The 18,487-nt window shown below is 44.1% G+C and overlaps 1 protein-coding gene across 1 annotated transcript in view; it reads right to left on the bottom strand.

Moving 5' to 3' along the window:
- Positions 1-18,487, bottom strand: part of LOC134353468 (eosinophil peroxidase-like) — a 90,163-nt gene that overhangs the window by 31,426 nt on the left and 40,250 nt on the right. The window contains exons 2-4 of the mRNA XM_063061473.1: positions 13,092-13,185; positions 6,505-6,633; positions 3,687-3,862 (exon numbers count right to left, since the gene is read on the bottom strand). Of these exons, the coding sequence (XP_062917543.1) occupies positions 3,687-3,862; positions 6,505-6,633; positions 13,092-13,185 (399 nt within the window). The remainder of the gene's footprint in view (positions 1-3,686; positions 3,863-6,504; positions 6,634-13,091; positions 13,186-18,487) is intronic.

Genomic DNA, 18,487 nt, shown 5'->3' with positions numbered 1-18,487 from the left:
ACCTTTAGTTTAGAATTACTAGTGAGGGCTCCTGTCCCATCCCTAATTGAAACAGTAGTCTGAGAGGCATTTTGCTTTCCAGCTAAATAAGCCAAATACCTACGTGGTTTCTCACCATGTTCAAACAATCGTTGTTTAGCAAATGTCAATTTTCTTTTGGCTGCTTGTGTAAGTAAAGAGTTTAGTGTACAGCACATTAATCCCCTTGCATAGGCCTTAGCGGTTTCCTAGAGCATCGACAGACTACTAGCTGATTTGGAATTAATAGATAGGAAAGTTTTGAATTCGGAAGTAAAGTAGTCTATAGATTTATTATCTTTGAGAATAAAAGGATTCAGCCTCCAATGTCTAGATCGTACTGAATTATCTTTGGGCTTAATATTTAAATATACTGCTGCATGGTCAGAAATAGCGATATTTCCAATTGTGCTGGATACAACTAAATCTAGGAGCGTTATGGGTTTTAAAAAAAGTCTATTCTGGTGTAACGTGTGGATTAGAAAAAATGTGAAGTCTTTGTCTGAGGGATATAACAATCTCCAGACGTCCACAAGTCCTAGTTCTCCACATAAGCCCATGATTTGATTGGATTGTGAGGAGAGCAATGGGGAACCACTAGACACTCTGTCCATCAATGGGTCCCTGAGACAATTAAAATCCCCACCTACAATAATGTTTTGTATCGAAAAGCTTGTAAGTTTGGAAAAAGCATCTGTTAGGAATTTGAGCGGATGAGCTGGAAGGCAGTAAACATTGGGAATACCATATTTCTCTCCATATATTGAAGCCTTAACAATCACAAATCTCCCATACTTACCCTTAATGCAGTCTAATAACTTAAAAGGTAAGTTCTTCCTAATTAAAATGGCCACCCCCCTACTCCTGGTATTAAAAGATGAAAAATAGACTTGATCAAATCCACTCCGTTGCAGTTTTAGATGTTCTTTATCATTTAAATGTGTCCCCTGCAATAAGGCTATATCCACCCTTTCCTTTTTCAGGTTTAGTAGGATTTTCTTTCTCTTGATTGGTGAATGACTCCCCTTAATGTTCCAAGTGCACAATTTTAATATATTACTGGTCATAACCCTTTATAACAATCATGTGACTCCGGAGGAGAAGAAACTCGACTTAAGATCAACTGAGCAGCAATAAGTAAATAAAAAAACCCCACAAAAAAACACAAAGCACCAACAGCGCTGAACAAGAGGACTTGCCCCACACTTAAGGGGGATATCTGAACCTTCTAGTACCCCATATTCTGCCCCACTGCCAATATGGTATTTAACATAGTCAAAAATGAAAACAGGGTATAATTTATCAATCCACTGATTTGTTATCGTCATGTTTAAGCTCCTTCAGGCTGCAGCAGCACCGCTAATCTAAACAAATAATGAAACTGCATTAATCAAAACAACCACGTTACCCATCCTATAAGATATCTTGCCGTTGAGTAATGAAACCCATCGAGCATGTTAGCATCCATAACCAGGGCTACACAATATACTACATACATTCTTTAGCCCAACATGTCCACAAAAGTTTTAACTTTGCCAGGAGAATCAAATATCTTGGTGGTCCCGTTGTAGGTGATTTTCAGCAGCGCTGGGTGTAGCATAAAATACTGGATTCCGGATTCTCTGAGCCATTTCTTTAACTGATTGAATTCCTTGTGCTTCCGAATAACGGTTGCCAAAAGATCTTGAAAAATATAAACCACAGGAATTCTGCAGATGCTGGAAATTCAAGCAACACACATCAAAGTTGCTGGTGAACGCAGCAGGCCAAGCAGCATCTATAGGAAGAGGCGCAGTCGACGTATCAGGCCGAGACCCTTCGTCAGGACTGACGAAGGGTCTCGGCCTGATACGTCGACTGCGCCTCTTCCTATAGATGCTGCTTGGCCTGCTGCGTTCACCAGCAACTTTGGTGTGTGTTGAAAAATATAAGCCTGGATCCCTTGTATATTGAAGTCTGGGCATCAGTCCCACGGCACCTCGAAGCCTCCGTCACTCTTTGCTTATCACCGAAATTATAGAACTGCACGAGGACAGGTTGAGGGCCTTGGCCTGGGCCTGGTTTTGGCGCGTGCGTACGGTGAGCTCTTTCCATTTTAATCCGTCCAGCCTTGGTTTCCAAATCAAGGAAATTAAACAGCCAGCCCTCAAAAAACTTCACCGGTTGGCTGCCTTCTGTACCTTCAGGTAGACTGATGATTCATATATTCTTTCTCCTACTTCTGTTCTGTTCTCAAGATCATCGATATAGTCAGCCAGGCTTTGAACTTGCTTTTCTAGCACCCGGATGCAGCTTTGGGCCTGATCAGTTACAGTTCCTACTGCGGAGACTCGGCCCTTGGGTTTGGTCGTTATTTAAACTTATTTTTTAAATCCCAAGATCCTGCTACACATTAAGAACTTGAAGCACTGCGCCATCAGCGAGTTGCTGGTGGAGATTAATGAAGGAGCTGCGCAATGTGCTGCTGCCTGAGTCAATGGAGGCTTACAGTCTAATAGTGAGTGGTTGTCATGGTTGCTTTTCTTGTGATTGCACGGCCTGTTTGGACATTGTTAATCTGGGATGCTGCAAGTTCGATTCACTGATTTATTGGCTGAGAGCAGGGCGGATGGTGGGGGAGCTGCATGGCCTCAGTTGTAGTGACGACTAGGCCTCAAGCCATGGTGTCGCCTATTTGCAGCCACCGGGAGAGAGGCGTTGAAGCTAGTGCGCTCCACTGGGGCAGAGATGTGCGATATCCAGAACAGAGTCTGTGTGCCCCTCCGCCCCCCCAGTGGTCACTTGGCAGAAGACAAGTTCTATTGTGGCACTCAAAGGTCTCAGGGCCTCAAGCCGAGGGTCACCTGTCTTACAGGCGCCAGGAGAGAGGTCTACGAGCTGGTGTTCTCCGCCAGGGATGGCATTGCACAGCATTCAGGCTGGAGTCAGGGCTGCCCCACGGTGTCTGCTCAGCTGGAGACAAGCTCTTTTGTGGTAGACTGAAGATTTCAAAGGACGAAAGGGTCTGTAGTTTTTGATGGGCTGGGAGGGTCTGGCCATATACATTTTGTATGGTTGTAATTTTACTGATATTCTGAATCGGCTTGTTGGCTTGTATGTACAAGGACTGGGTCTCAAGCCACAGTGTCGCCTGGGGGGGTGGGTGCAGGGTGGGTGGGCATCGGGGGACAATATAGCATGGCATCCAGGCTGGAGGATATGAGCTTTATTGTGGTCAACTGTGAATTGATGATACGGTTTTATAGTGTGATTGTCATCGTATTTGTGCTTGCTATCTTCTGTGTGCTTTGTGCTGTATGTGACTGTTGGTACCGTGCACCCCAACCCCGGAGGAATGGTATTTCATTTTGCTGAATTCATGAGTATTCATGTATGGTTGAAGGACAATTAAACTTGAACTGAATTGAAATAAATTGAAGTTACTTATTTCTGATGTCTGCACAGAATAGACACACTTGATGTGAACATCCCCAAGATTCATTTACAATCAATGTCAATCTAGAATTAATTATAATTTTTCCTTAAGTTTTTAACATCCAGACAATTCATTGATAGTTTGATTGTTCATCCATAGCTTGTCCAACAAGAAATTTGTATCTGTTTTGTAAAGTATCACAAGGCATCTTCACACTACATACGAGATGTCAATAGAACTATCTTTTGTTTACCTGATGCATTCCTGAACATTTTCTCCTGGGTGTAAACCATCTGCCGAATAAGTTCAATGGTTGTTTCCATCAGCTCAGCTGCTCTCACTGCATTCCGCGTCTCAGCCACAGGAAGTTTGAAAAAACTGAGCAGGTCATTTGCAAGAATGGAGTCTTTGTGTGCAGCTGTTTTACCCCTGGGAAAAACAGTAGCAGATGCTTTAACTTTAGCAAACTAAAATTTTCACAGTGGAAGCAGTAGAATGCAGGCAAATAAGATGTATAATTACATGAAAATATACTCATCAAAGGATACGTTTTTAGTTTTAGTGATTCTCCCAAATTAGCCTCCATCAACGAGGCCAATGTGGGAGCTGCAGACTCTTTCAAAACCTGCACAGGTGGGGCAGAAAGTAGCAGCTTATAAAGTGGGCCGCTCCTTCCTCGACTTTCACAGGAACTCTACGTGTTCTTCACACATGAGCTTAAGTTTCTCAATACAGTACCATCACGGAACTTCCTTCTTTATTTTGAGTGACTGTGGGCCAGAAATATTTCAGAGTCAACAAGGAGGTAACATTCCTTCAAGGAATTTTTGAGGGCAGCCTTGAGTATTTGTTTCTCTGACAGCCTTATAACTTCTTCCAATGACTGAGGTTGGAATAAAATGTCTGTGGATGACACGGTCTACTCAGAGTAGCTGATGAAATGCTACTTGGGCCCCAAGGTTAATGGCCTGGAAGAGGACACAGATATTGGGTCTCTACTGAGTTAGTGGAAAAGAAGAAAATAGTAACACTCTCCAGAGCTCACATCTTGGGAATTTGCAGATGTCCTAACTCCAGTGTGACACAGTTGTTGCACTTAAAGATAAAAGGGATGAAAATTCTTTTTGAGCATTATTCCTTGTTTATTTTTTGTGGCTAATTCCCTGCCTTTGAGGAACCATCTTGAGGCATTATGGTAAGTCAAAACTGATAAATCTTAATGGAACTCCTGCTATAAAACTTAGAAAATTCCACATCTTGCTTAATTGCCTTTGTGTGGCTTAAGAAGGCAAGTTGTTTGGTTTGCTACATGTGGTCCCTTAAAATGTCAGAAGATATTCATGTAACATTTCAAAAGTTTCAAAGGTTTCAAATGTACATTTAATGTCAGGGAAATGTATACAATATACATCCTGAAATGCTTTTTCTTTGCAACCATTCACCAAAACAGGAGTGCCTCCAAAGAATGAATGACAGTTAAATGTTAGAACCCCAAAGCCCTCCCCCCCACCAGCTCCCCCTTCCCACATGTAAGTGGCAGTAAGCAATGATTCCCCCCTGCCCTCACCGGTTAAAAAAAAAGCATCAGCAACCCCCCCACCAAGCACTCAAGTGTGCAGCAAAGCAACAGCAAAGACACAGACTTGCAGTACCCCAAAGACATAGTTCACCTAGTATTCAACATACCACAGGCTCTCTCTCTCTCTCTCTCTCTCTCCGTAATAAGGAAGAAAGGGGTGTCTCCGTTTCACAGCAAGAGGGAGACATAACAAACAACTCGCTGGTTTACGGTGTTCTAAGTCCATTGCGTCGCTTTTTCTGAGCTCTGTGCCCAAAGATCTCAGCTATCTGGGCACACAACCATAGATCTTCTGACTCCCATGATGCACTGATCTGCCAGGACCTTCGATTGATGACTTCCACCTTTAGTGCTGACTGTTTATGTGGTATTTTTAAGGAGGCCAACATCAGCCTTTTGCCATGTGTTCCTATTAGCAATTGTTCAGAGTTCATCCAGTCAGGGGGCATTAGCAATATCTATCACATAGTTCATGTCAGATCCTGCAAAGCACTTTAGGTTTGGCCACAGGATCAGAATCAGAATCAGAATAAGAATAAGAATCAGGTTTAATATCACTGGCATATGTCTTGAAATCTGTTGATATGTGGCAGAAGTACATTGTAATACACAATTTTAAAAACATTTTTAAAAATTACAATAAGACATGTATTCACAGTGGGTGCCGATAAATTGGGACCAGTACATTCTGGCCCAATTAAGTGACTGCCCCAATAAGCTGAAGTTTCATGGAACTAGTTAAAAAAAAGGTATTAAAAAAAAGACAAACTACTATTTAACTGAGTACCAAATTGTGTATTTAAATGATATACAGAACAAACTAGAACATTACCAATTCTACTACAGTACTATAAAACTCTGTATTGGTTCTAATTGTTATCAACAGAGGAATTCAAATCAAATTGCATTTATTATCAAAGAATTATAAATTATAAAACCTTGAGATTTTTTTGCTTACAGGCAGCCACAAAAGCAAGAAACCTGAAGAACCCAATTTAAAAAAAGACCATAGCCACTACGCAGAGAAAGAGGGAGAAAACACAAATCACACAAACAATAGATGCGAACGACAACATCCCGACCCAGAATGAGTCCTTAGATCTATTCCCCGGAGCAGGTAGAGTAGTAGGCCCAAGCCTTGATCATCAAGTTTATCATATCAGAAATGCCGCGAAACTCGCAAAAACGACAGCCACCAGAGAAAGGAATGAACATCATGAGAAAGCGAGCAGAATCAGCCCAAACTTTGCCTCCACACCCGGGCTTTCCAGTCTAGCATTTAAATTGTTTAAGCACTGAGTTAGTGCCTCACTCTTGGACCTGGGCCCCGGTGCAACGGCACACTTTGATCACACATCCCGAATCCGTTCTCAACCTCACAAAATCAGCTCGGAACTTGGAGTGATCCAACATTGTACCCCGGTTAAATGGATGGGCATCGAAACTCTTCCTCTCACAAATTGTTCACTCCAACAGTGACGGCGATACTAACTCTGTCTGCGACCGCGTCTTGAACGTGCTGTGTTTCGGCTTTGCGATACACCAGTACAGCTCATCCTCCGAATCAGCTTCGCCTCCGCTTGCTTCTGCGTTGTTTTCGGTGATAGTTGACCTTAATTTACTTCAGAAAAATTGTTACAAGTAATGTTTCAGTCGTCTTACTTGCCTTCCACCCTTTCCATTGCCAATCCATCGATAAGGACTGATGTGTGTTCCCTCAACTTCCCCTTCCTGAGGCACACGATCAGTTCCTTGGTCTTAGTGACATTGAGTGCAAGGTTTTTGATGTCACACCACTCAACCAGCTGATCTGTCTCGCTCTTGTACACCTCCTTGTCACCATCTGAAATTCTGCCAGCAATAGTTGCGTCATCAGCAAACTTATAAATAGCACTTGAGCTGTGAGAGAGTGGTGCAGTGGGGTAAGCACACATCCTTGAGGTGCGCCAGTATTGAATGTCAGCAAGGAGATGTCTTTGCCGATCCACACTGACTGTGGTCTCCCAGTGAGGAAGTCAAGAATCCAAATGTAGAGGGAGGTACAGAGGGCCTGGTTTCAGAGCTTGTTGATTAGTACTGAGGGTATAATGGTGTTGAATGCTGAGCTGCAATCCATAAACAGCAGCCTGACGTAGGTTTCACTATTGTACACATGATCAAAGGCCAAGTGGAGAGCCACTCACTAATTATCAGCCTGCTGTCCTTTCCTCCGTGCAATACAGTGCTCACTAATTATCAGCCTACCATCATCCCCTCCATGCAATTCAGTGCTCACCAATTATCAACGGCCTCCCCTATCTCGCATTTAAAAACTGAGAATGGATCTAAGCAAACAAACAGGGTCCTACTGAGCTGAGAGACGTCTAACGCGATTGCTAATGGGACTGCTCCGTCGCTTCCCACAAGTGTGAGCGCTAGTATTGTGCGTTGCACTAAGTTCAAAAGATAATGCCTATTTTTTTTTCAATCACAATCTCTCACGGAACCCCTGGCGGCCTCTCATGGAATCCCAGTTGAAAAACCCTGCTCCAGACATTTCCCTTCCATGTACCTACCAAAGTACTTTTAAAAAGATACCTTTGTACCTGTCTCATCCACTTCCTCTGGCAGCTTATTTCGTTCACTCACCACCCTCTGGATAAGAAAGGTTGCCTGTCAGGTCCTTTTAAATATTTCTACTCTCACTATGTCCTCTAGTTTTGGACTTCCCTACTCTGGAGAAGAGATGGTTACCATCCACCTTATCTATATCTCTCGTAATGTAAAACATCTTCTATAAGGTTGCTCTTCATTCTCGTATGTTTCAAGAAATAAAGACCTAACATGGCCAACCTCTCCCTTTAACTCAGGCCTTCTAATCCTGGTACTCCCAGGTTTCTCTGTTCTATCACACTCCCTAATGCTGTAGCATTCATAGTATAAGTCCAACTATAGTTTGACTTTCCAAAATGTATCACCCACACTTACCAGTATTGAAATCCATTTGCCAGTCCTTGGTCCGTTTCTGTAACTGATCAAGATTCCACTGACATCTATAATAACTTCCTTCACTATCAAATCACCTCCTAATCTTGTGTCATCTGCAAACCTGTTCATCAAGCCTTGCATTCAGATCCAAAACATTTATATAAATAACAAATAACAAGGCTCCCAGGTCTTCATTTGGAGAAACAGCCTTCAACCATCATCCTCTGCTTCCTCCTCTGAACCTTTGAATCCACCTAAATAGCTCTCCCTGGATTCCATGGGACCTTAGATTCAACAAGGTCCTGCATGGCTGGCTGGCCTGAGAGGTTTTTGCTGAAACCCAAATAGACAACATCTACTGCCCTACCCTCATCACTCTTTTGGCCACCTCCTTAAAGAACTCTAAAAAAATTTTGAAACATGACTTTCCACATCCAAAGCCCCGCTGACCTCCTAATCAGATTCTATCTATCCAAATGCTGGTAGATCGTGTCCCACAGAATTCCCTCCAGTCACTTCCCCATCGGGGACGTGAGTCTGACTGGCTATCCTTCCGAAACAAAGGAATGATGTTAGACACCTTCCAGTCTTCGGGAACTTTGCTAGTGGCAAATGATAAAGTAATTATCTCCACAAGAACCTCTGCAATTTCTCCTTTAGAAAATTTGAGGATGCACGTGGTTAGGCACTGGAGATTTATCTACCATAATGTGCTGTAAGGTGTAAATACCTCCTACCAGTAATATGAGTGTTCGACAAAATATCTCCACTTGATACCCTTATCTCTTGAACAACCATGATTTTCTCCTCAGTAAACACTGAGGAAGAGGAGTTAGAATGCATGGTAATTATGGGGAAGATTGAAGGGAAGAAAGCAAGAGGAAGACAAAGACAAATGATGATGGAGACAGCAGCCAGAGAACTGGAAATGAATACCAATGAATTGATCCACTTGACCCAAAACAGGTATGTGTGGGCCATGGCAGTCAAAGCTCAAACTGGGCACGGCAGCTGATGATGATGATGATGATGATGAAACACTGAGGAGAAATATATCTTAAAAATCCCACCCGTCTCCTGTGGCTTGTGTCATGGGCAGCCTTGCTGATCTCTAAGCAGACCTACTTTCTCTTTAGCCACTCATTTGCTCTCAATACATCTATAGAACCGATGGGATTTTCCCTAACCTAGCCTCCAGATCCAGCTCACACCTTCTCTTCACCCATCTGATTTCCCTCTTAAGTGTATTCCTCAACTTTTTATAGCCATTAAGAGATTCACTTGTCCCTGACCTCCTAAACCCAATTTATGCTTCATCCCTTTTCTCAACCAGAGCCTCAATAGCTCTTGTCACCCCGAGCTGGCTAAACTTGCCAGGTTTACCATTCACCCTAATAGTGCTGGTCATGGCGGATTTAAAACATTGAACTTGAATGGGTCAAGAACAGTGGAAGCAGACAGATCAATTGTCTTTGTTCCTGCCATGTGCTAGGAAATGGAGGCCACAATTTTGTGGAACTGTTTTACATCCTACAGGTTTACCATTCACCCTAATAAGAACATGCTCTCTCTGGACTCTTGATATCCCACTCTTAAAAACCTCCCACTTGCCATTCATTCCTTTTCCTTCAAACAGGACCTCCCAATCAACCTCTGCTAGATTCTGCCTAATTCCATCAAAATTAGCCCTGCTCCTGTTTAGGACCTTTAACTGTGGACTGGTCCTAACCTTTTTCATCACTATCTTATAACAAATGGAATTATGTTTGCTAGTACCAAAGTGTTCCTTGACTGCCACCCCTGTTACTTGCCCTGCCTCATTTCCCAAAAGCAAGACCAAGAACTGCATTCTCTTGAGTGGGTCCCTCTATATATTGACACAGGAAACTTAAAACTGTCAGTGATATCTCAAAACACCTGTTCCTCAAGTTCCCATTGAATATGGGGGTGGGGGGGGTCTTAAAATTTTGCCCCACTAGAGTGGCAGTCCCTTTCTTGTTTGTAAGTCCTATCCATATAACTTTATTGAACAATCCTGCAAGGTTGTTGAGTCTAAAGCACAGCCATTGCATTCCCCCTTATCTAAAAGGCATCCCTTCTTGCTTATCTGTACTTCTGTCACACCTGTAGCATCTCTATCCTGGAACATTGAGCTGCCAGTCCTTCTCGCAGCCATGTTTCTGTTGTAACAATCACATGCCAGTCCCCAGAGACAATCCATGCTCTCAGTACATCCACTTTACCTGTTAATCCTCATGCATTGAAATAATTGCAGTTTAACTGTGTTTCCTTTATCAGTGTTCAATTCAGTTTCTTGTCTTTACAGTGTTCCTGGAGATCCTAATTATTAATCCTGCTCTCGCAGGCTACTGCATTATCTGATAACTTGCTCCTGCTTAGATTTCGGCCCCCTCCTCACTGTCAATGTGATCTAAATCCTCCCATGTAGCACTAACAATCATCCCTGCAAGGATATTGGTCTCTCTCTAGCTCAAATGGAAACCATCCCTCTATCATCTCTATCCTAGAAGAGATCCCAATGGTCCAAGAACTTGAATCCCTGGCTCTTGTACCAGCTCCTCAGCCACAAGTTTACCTAGCCGAATATTCTATTTCTGACATTGCTTGCACATGACACTGGGAGTAATCCAGAGATCTGCAAGATTATTAATGAATTGAACTCCTTGAAAACATTGCTGTTCTCAGCAGTCCTGCCTTTCAGTTATTTCAGAAGAAAATCTCTTTCTTTCTGTTATAGATTAAATTGTTTTGTTATTTCCCTTCTCTAAAATGCATTTTACTTTGCACACTATATCACCCTAATAACTGGTATTCAAAGCTCAGAGGTTCATTTTCGAAGTGGGTGCATTACATTAGCGGTCCCCAACCACCGGGCCACAAAGCATGAGCTACTGGGCCGCGAAGAAACAATTTGATTTGGCGATATGAGTCAGCTGCACCTTTCCTCATTCCCTATCATGCCCACCGTTGAACTTGAACGCACGTGAGGTCATTAACAGCGCGTCATCCATGTCAGCGCGGGTGAGAAGATCAACTCCTCGAGCTTGCAAATGACGGCGGGCTGAAAAGTATGTTTGACATAACAGCTCTGCCGGCATTCTGGATCAAAGCCAGGGCTAAATATCCTGAGATAGCCACGAAAGCACTGAAAATGTTGCTTTCGTTTCCAATATTTTTCTGCGAAGCGGAGTTTTCTGCAATGAATGCAACGAAAACAAAATTGCGGAATAGACTGGAAATAAGGAACCCCCTTCAGTATCGCTGTCTCCCAACACCCCTCGATAGGACCGTCTTGTTGCAGGAAAACAAGCCCAGGGCTCCCACTGATTCAGCGATATTGGTGTGTTGCAATGATTTTATATGTACATATGGGGAAAATATGTGCTGTGTTTAATAACCAAATGTTACTTAAAATATTATGATGCTATTGACTTGCTTATATAACAATTACAACACGGAAACAGGCGATCTCTGCCCTTCTAGTCCGTGCCGAATGCTTACTCTCACCTAGTCCCACTGACCTGCACTCAGCCCATAACCCTCCATTCCTTTCCTGTCCATGTACCCATCCAATTTTTCTTTAAGTGATAATATTGAACCTGCCTCTACCACTTCTACTGGAAGTTCGTTCAACACCTACTTCAAGCTCCCCTGTCCTCCCCTGATAATTGACTTATCACTATATTCATGCGAGGAAAATACGCGATGTGTGTTTAATATTAAATTCGTTAGATAAACCCTTTTAGAAACGAAATTGAGTGTATTAGCCACTTATCACCCATATTCTGGTTGTGATTAACGTGCCCCCCCCGAACAGAATCGCCAAAAACAATTTGCAGAAAGAAATTGGCAGGTACACGCATGCGCATGTCACGCATCCGCACTGGTGCCCACGCAAGGCTTCATGGTCATTGTAGTCTTTCTTGGGGTAAGCTCAATGCATTTGACTGCTACTCTTGTCCGTTGTCAACCCTACCCCCTGCCCCCAGGGTCGGCCGGTCCGCAAGAATATTGTCAATATTAAACCGGTCCGCAGTGCAAAAAAAGGGTTGCATTACATAAACCTTTGGAGACCTGGCCGCGTCTGCCAATGCCTACATTCATTCTCTTTCTCTCTTGTTCGGAGTTTTCCCTTTATTTAATGTTCCAGTTTGCCTTCCATACCTGTTGCTGGGAGATTTATTGCCCTTGTTCTGTCTGCTTAAAGTTTTCCAGCTTCAGCACCTGTCGAAGCCCACACTATGGATGAGATATAGTTTTGCTTCGGCTCAAATTCGCTATAATTAGACACTACACTGGTACACCTTTCCTATTGGCCTGACAGTATTTTCATACAGTAAGGACAAGTTGTCCTTGCCATGGCAGTGAGGTCCTGTGTGTTAACTTCTTACCTAACTCTTTATACTTATTCACTCTCACATTCCAAACATCACGGACAAGGAATTAGCCACAGTGAGTTATGGGTTGGTGTGAATGATAATTACATTTCATGTTTTAATCAGAACTTTTCTAAGTACTGCCTGTCTGCTATTGCTGTATTTCTTATATTCCATTTTCATATCCCTCACTGACTACTATTGGACCATATAATGAGTAGATGGTTTGGTTGATCCAGACAGCTTCAGCCATGTGGTCTGCAAAGAAAGAAATTTACAGTTAGGGCAGACCTAATGAATGCTAGTGTCTGGAATATTTGAATAATAATTTATTTTCATGCTGTCTTAAACACTTCAACAGGTGAATGCATTTTCTGCAAATCTTTAAGGTCTCTGATTTTTTTCTTAATTTTATAAACAATAGTGCTATTGGTGTTCCTTGAATTTTCTGCTTGGTTCTTTAAGATCCAGCACATTGGTTGCTATCCTTATTATTCCTCATGTTCTGAATGTTAGACTTCTCTTTCTCAGGATTTTGAATCAAATCTTCTCATTTTTCTGTTTCTTCTACAATTGAAATCAGCTTCCATGTGCATCCACATTTATCTCAATATTGCTTAATCTGTTTCAAACCTATACAACATATCTTGGCCCAATGTTTCTAACTTGAAAATGGCTCTGATGTGTTCCTTTCTTAAGTGACTTTTAGTCATACCTGCCTCTGGATGTTTTGTAGGCAGCGTTCACAAGCTCGGCTGCTTGATGGAATGTCTCGATGACTTGTATGCTGCCTCGCTGAGTCACAGATCCTGCAAGGTTATAAGAAATGATTAAGCAATGAATTTAATTGTACGATTATGACAGATTTTTAATATTCTGCTTTTGTCCCAGAAGCTTTCCATATATTTTCATTCATCCGTCCACGGAGATGCAATTATCAACATTTTCTTCTGCTAACTGCTGTGATGTTACCTCGTCTGCAATATCGCAAGAAAAATCTTATCTTTTTTGCTCCCAATGGAATAGAAAGGTGATAATTGTAAGCATTTCCATGGCTTTGTTTGTAAAGCTAATGGTGGGCAGTCTCGAAAATCTGGGTCGGATTTTGGTGTTAATACCGGGGTGGTGGTTAAAGGTGTGAGATTGTGTTCTAAGTTACGTTGAAACTAAAGTGGCTGAAATTTTAGACCAAAGAAGGAAAGTTCACTGTATTACTTTAATAGCTGATGACAATTAGCATTAGAATTGGATTTGATGTGATAATATATTGAACATGACTCAACTGACTGTACCAAGATAGCACAAAGTTAAGCTGCAGGTCATAAAACTCATCTGGGCAAGAACCATGGGGAAATGGCGCTGCCATTTACTGCTTTGACACGTGGTCTTCTGCTGGCACATAATTCATTGGTGACAGAAAGAGGTTAGTTGTCCCAATGAGGTCCATGTTAGCTCCCCAAGGGAGCATTTCCTTTCATCCCCTGTAATCTCTCCTTATATCCCTGCATGGTTGTTGTGACGCGTCTAGAGTGGCGGTGTAGTGGGTAGTGCTTGTCGCTCTCACTTTCATCTTTCACCACTGGCTAGCAGTCTCGCGAAAAGGAGAGCTGAATGTGGAAGTCTCTCCCTGCCAGTACATAGCCTCTCCAACAGCAAGCCTCATGTAGCGCCTCCTCGCAGGAGACACATGGAAACTAAACTCCTTTCGGACTCAGGCTGAACTACAGAGGACGGGGAGGAGGTCTGGCCCGTGCACACGTAGCACGCAGGCACACCAGTGTGTGGGCACACCCTGGTGCTCGGGAACCAGATCCCCAGCTACGGGTAAGTAGCCCCACTGCCTTGTGGGCAGCCTCGGGAGAGACGAAGGCTACGAAAGTAAACCCAGACAGCAAATCTGGAGTGGAGCCCCTAAGGCGGCTGGGTGTTATTTAACATCCTTCTGGCAGTTCCTACAGCCAAGCTGGTGCCAAACGTATTGCTTCATAAGCTTTCTTTCGGACTACACTGGTGAAGCTGAGAGGCGGATCTTGATTATTGGGCATCTCAGGATCTCCACACTTCCCACCCAGGCTTGTGATGATGATCATCATCACCCATTGTCCTTTGAGACAGACAGATGCCAACCAACACCATTTCCCTGCAGACTTACAACCTCCTTCCTCACACACATGTCTATCAACTCTTCTTAAGTTCTTTTTTTATGCCATTAACCTGCACCTTGCAGTAGGTTATTGTAACCAATTAGCCCGGCAGCATGTCCTTTGAATAAGAAGCAACAGAGCGCATGGAGGAAGCCCATGGAAAGAACATGCGAACTCCGAGCAGGCTGCATCCAAGTTCAGGTCAGTAGTACCACCCAGCTGTGAGGCAGGAATGCTAGTTGGCAGGCCACTGTGCCGTGCATCTATGGCTTTACCATGTCTTGTGAGCCCTGTTCTGAAATACGATGAATAAATAAATGAATCTGAACTAATTTGAATCTGATGACATGCACTCAGTGGCCATTTTATTAGGTACACCTGCACACCAGTTCATTAAAGCAAATATCTAAACAACTAATCACGTGCAGAAACTCAACGTGTAAAGGAATGCAGACATGGTCAAAGGGTTCAGTTATTATTCAGATCAAACGTCAGAATGGGGAAGAAACGATGTCTAAGTGACTTTGACCGTGGTATGATGTTGGTGCCAGGAGCAGTGGCCAGAGTAGCTCAGAAACTGTGGACCTCATGGGATTTTCACCCACAACAGTATCTAGGGTTTACAGAGAATGGTGCGAAAAACAAACAAAAAACATCCAGTGAGAGGCATTTCTGTGGGTGAAAATCCCTTGTTAATGAGCAAGGTCAGAGGAGAATGGCCAGACTGATTCAAGCTGACAGGAAGCCGGCAGTAACTCAAATAACTACACATTACAATGATGGTGTGCAGAAGAGCATCTCTGAACGCACAACACGTCAAACCTTGAAGTGGATGGGCTACAGCAGCAGGAGATCACAAATATTCACTCAGTGCTACTATACTAGGTACAGGAGGAAGTTAATAATGTGGCATTGGGTGTAAGTAATGTCTGGAGGCACCTTTTCCGTGCATGTTTAATACCAACTCTAGAAGCAAAATGCACTGGCTACTCTGCGTTTGGGCTTCACAGATCCTGCATCTCTGTTTACGTTCTCCATTTGTTTTCCCAGGGTTCCTACTTTTTAAGCTCTTTTGACACGTAATCTTAAACATTCCTTTCAGATTATCATTCAGTGACTTGCGGGTTTCCCTTCCCCCACTGCGTCCATCCAAACCTACACTTAACACTCTGCAAGTCAGTCAACATCAAAACTCTGATACTGGGTTTTGACCTAGAACTTCCACAGTTTCTTTCCTCCCACTGATGCTACTTGATCCGCTGAGTTCCTCTGGCAGGTAGTGTATACCATCGGCGCATGAGACACACTTTAACTTGTTTCACCAATTCTGTCGCGCCAGCGCTGCACAAAATGATTCTGGTATTACGTAATGTAGGTAATGACACAAAACAAATTGTGCTGTGATCCTCACCATTGACCTTGAAATGCAGCCCACCCCCACACAGAGAGTGATCTCTGTAATGACAGCCGTTATTTGTGCAAATTATGAAGCTGTCGGGTATCATCGATTCCTGGCATCCAGCAATATAATCAAAACACATAAAAGTTGCTGGAGAACGCAGCAGGCTAGGCAGCATCTCTAGGAAGAGGTACAGTCGACGTTTCAGACCGAGACCCTTCGCCAGGACTAACTGAAAGAAGAGCTAGTAAGAGATTTGAAAGTGGGAGGGGAGGGGGAGATCCAAAATGATAGGAGACGACAGGAGGGGGAGGGATGGAGCCAAGTTGATTGGCAAAAGGGATATGAGAGGATCATGGGACAGGAGGCCTAGGGAAAAAGAAAGGGGGAGGGGGAAGCCCAGAGGATGGACAAGGGGTATAGAGAGAGGGACAGAGGGGGAAAAAGGAGAGAGAGAATAAAAGAATGTGTGTATATAAATAAATAAATAATGGATGGGTAACGAGGGGGAGGTGGGGCATTAGTGGCATTTTGAGAAGTCAATGTTCATGCCATCAGGTTGGAGGCTACCCAGACGGAATATAAGGTGTTGTTCCTCCATCCTGAGTGTGGCTTCATCTTGACAGTAGAGGAGGCCGTGGATAGACATACCAGAATGGGAATGGGACGTGGAATTAAAATTCCATGTCCCATTCCCCCAGCCTCCTCTCTCCCTCCTTTGATACTAGCTCTCAAGATTCCAGCCTTGAACTCCAGGCCAGGTCTTTATGTGCTGCTATTGTGACTCCCATCTCCCCTTCCCCCACCACCACTCTGCAACCCCGTCTCCCTCACATTCCATCAGCTACTCTTGGGCCCCCGGAGGCTCCTTCTTCCTCTCACCCCAACCCTCCCCTCTCTACTGACACTCCCAGCCTCCCTCCCCCTCCTCCCTCTGATCCCAGCTCTCATCCGTGCCGGGTCTTTACTATCCCCTCCAACCTTCAACGCTCTGTCCTCAGTAAGGGCCTCACCTTTGTCCCCCTTCGCACACACCTCAGCGAGTTCCGCGTTTGCCATGACGCGGCTCCGTCTCCAAGCCTACTTCTTCGGCAAGGTCTCTCCCATCCCCACTGATGACCCCGTCACCCGTCTTCAACCCTCCTTCTCTTCATGGACACCCCGCTCTGGTCTTCTGCCTGCTCTGGATCTCTTTATTGCTAACTGACGACAGGACATCAACCGTCTCGACTTCACCGCACCTTGTTCCCATTCCAACCTCACTCCTTCCGAACGCTGTGCTCTCCACTCCCTCCGCACTAATCCTAACCTTATTATTAAACCCGCCGATAAGGGGGGTGCTGTTGTAGTCTGGCGTACTGACCTCTACCTTGCCGAGGCTCAGCGACAACTCACGGATACCTCCTCTTATTTAACCCTCGATCGTGACCCCACTAAGGAGCACCAGGCCATTGTCTCCAATACCATCACTGACTTTATCCGCTCAGGGGATCTCCCTTCCACTGCTACCAGCCTTATAGTTCCCACACCCCACACTTCCCGTTTCTACCTCCTACCCAAGATCCACAAACCTGCCTATCCAGGTAGACCCATTGTCTCAGCTTGCTCCTGCCCCACTGAACTCATTTCTGCACACCTCGACACGGTTTTATCCCCCCTTGTTCAATCCCTTCCTACCTATGTTCGTGACACTTCTCATGCTCTGAAACTTTTTGATGATTTTAAGTTCCCTGGCCCCCTCCGCTTTATTTTCACCATGGATGTCCAGTCCCTATATACTTCCATCCCCCATCAGGAAGGTCTCAAAGCTCTCCGCTTCTTTTTGAATTCCAGACCTAATCAGTTCCCCTCTACCACCACTCTGCTCTGTCTAGCGGAATTAGTCCTTACTCTTAATAATTTCTCCTTTGGCTCCTCCCACTTCCTCCAAACTAAGGGTGTAGCCATGGGCACCCGTATGGGTCCCAGCTATGTCTGCCTTTTTGTTGGCTTTGTGGAACAATCTATGTTCCAAACCTATTCTGATATCTGTCTGTAAACACGAGGAATTCTGCAGATGCTGGAAATTCAAGCAACATACATCAAAGTTGCTGTTGAATGCAGCAGGCCAGGCAGCATCTCTAGGAAGAGGTACAGTCGACGTTTCGGGCCCCCACTGGTATCTGTCCCTCACTTTTCCTTCGCTACATCGACGACAGCATTGGCCCTGCTTCCTGAACACATGCTGAGCTCGTTGACTTCATTAACTTTGCCTCCAACTTTCAGCCTGCCCTCAAGTTTACCTGGCCCATTTCTGACACCTTCCTCCCCTTTCTAGATCTTTCTGACTCTATCTCTGGAGACAGCTTATCTACCGATGTCTACTATAAGCCTACTGACTTTCACAGCTATCAGGACTATTCCTCTTCTCACCCTGTCTCTTGCAAAAATGCCATCCCCTTCTCACAATTCCTCCGTCTCCGCCGCATCTGTTCTCAGGATGAGGTCTTTCATTCCAGGACAAAGGAGATGTCCTCCTTTTTTAAAGAAAGAGGCTTCCCTTCCTCCACCATCAACTCTGCTGTCAAA

The sequence above is a fragment of the Mobula hypostoma genome, chromosome 11 (genome assembly GCF_963921235.1).
Source record: "Mobula hypostoma chromosome 11, sMobHyp1.1, whole genome shotgun sequence".
Classification (NCBI taxonomy): domain Eukaryota; kingdom Metazoa; phylum Chordata; class Chondrichthyes; order Myliobatiformes; family Myliobatidae; genus Mobula; species Mobula hypostoma.
The sequence above is the reverse complement of the archived record's forward strand: the minus strand, read 5'-3'. Positions and strand labels throughout refer to the sequence as shown.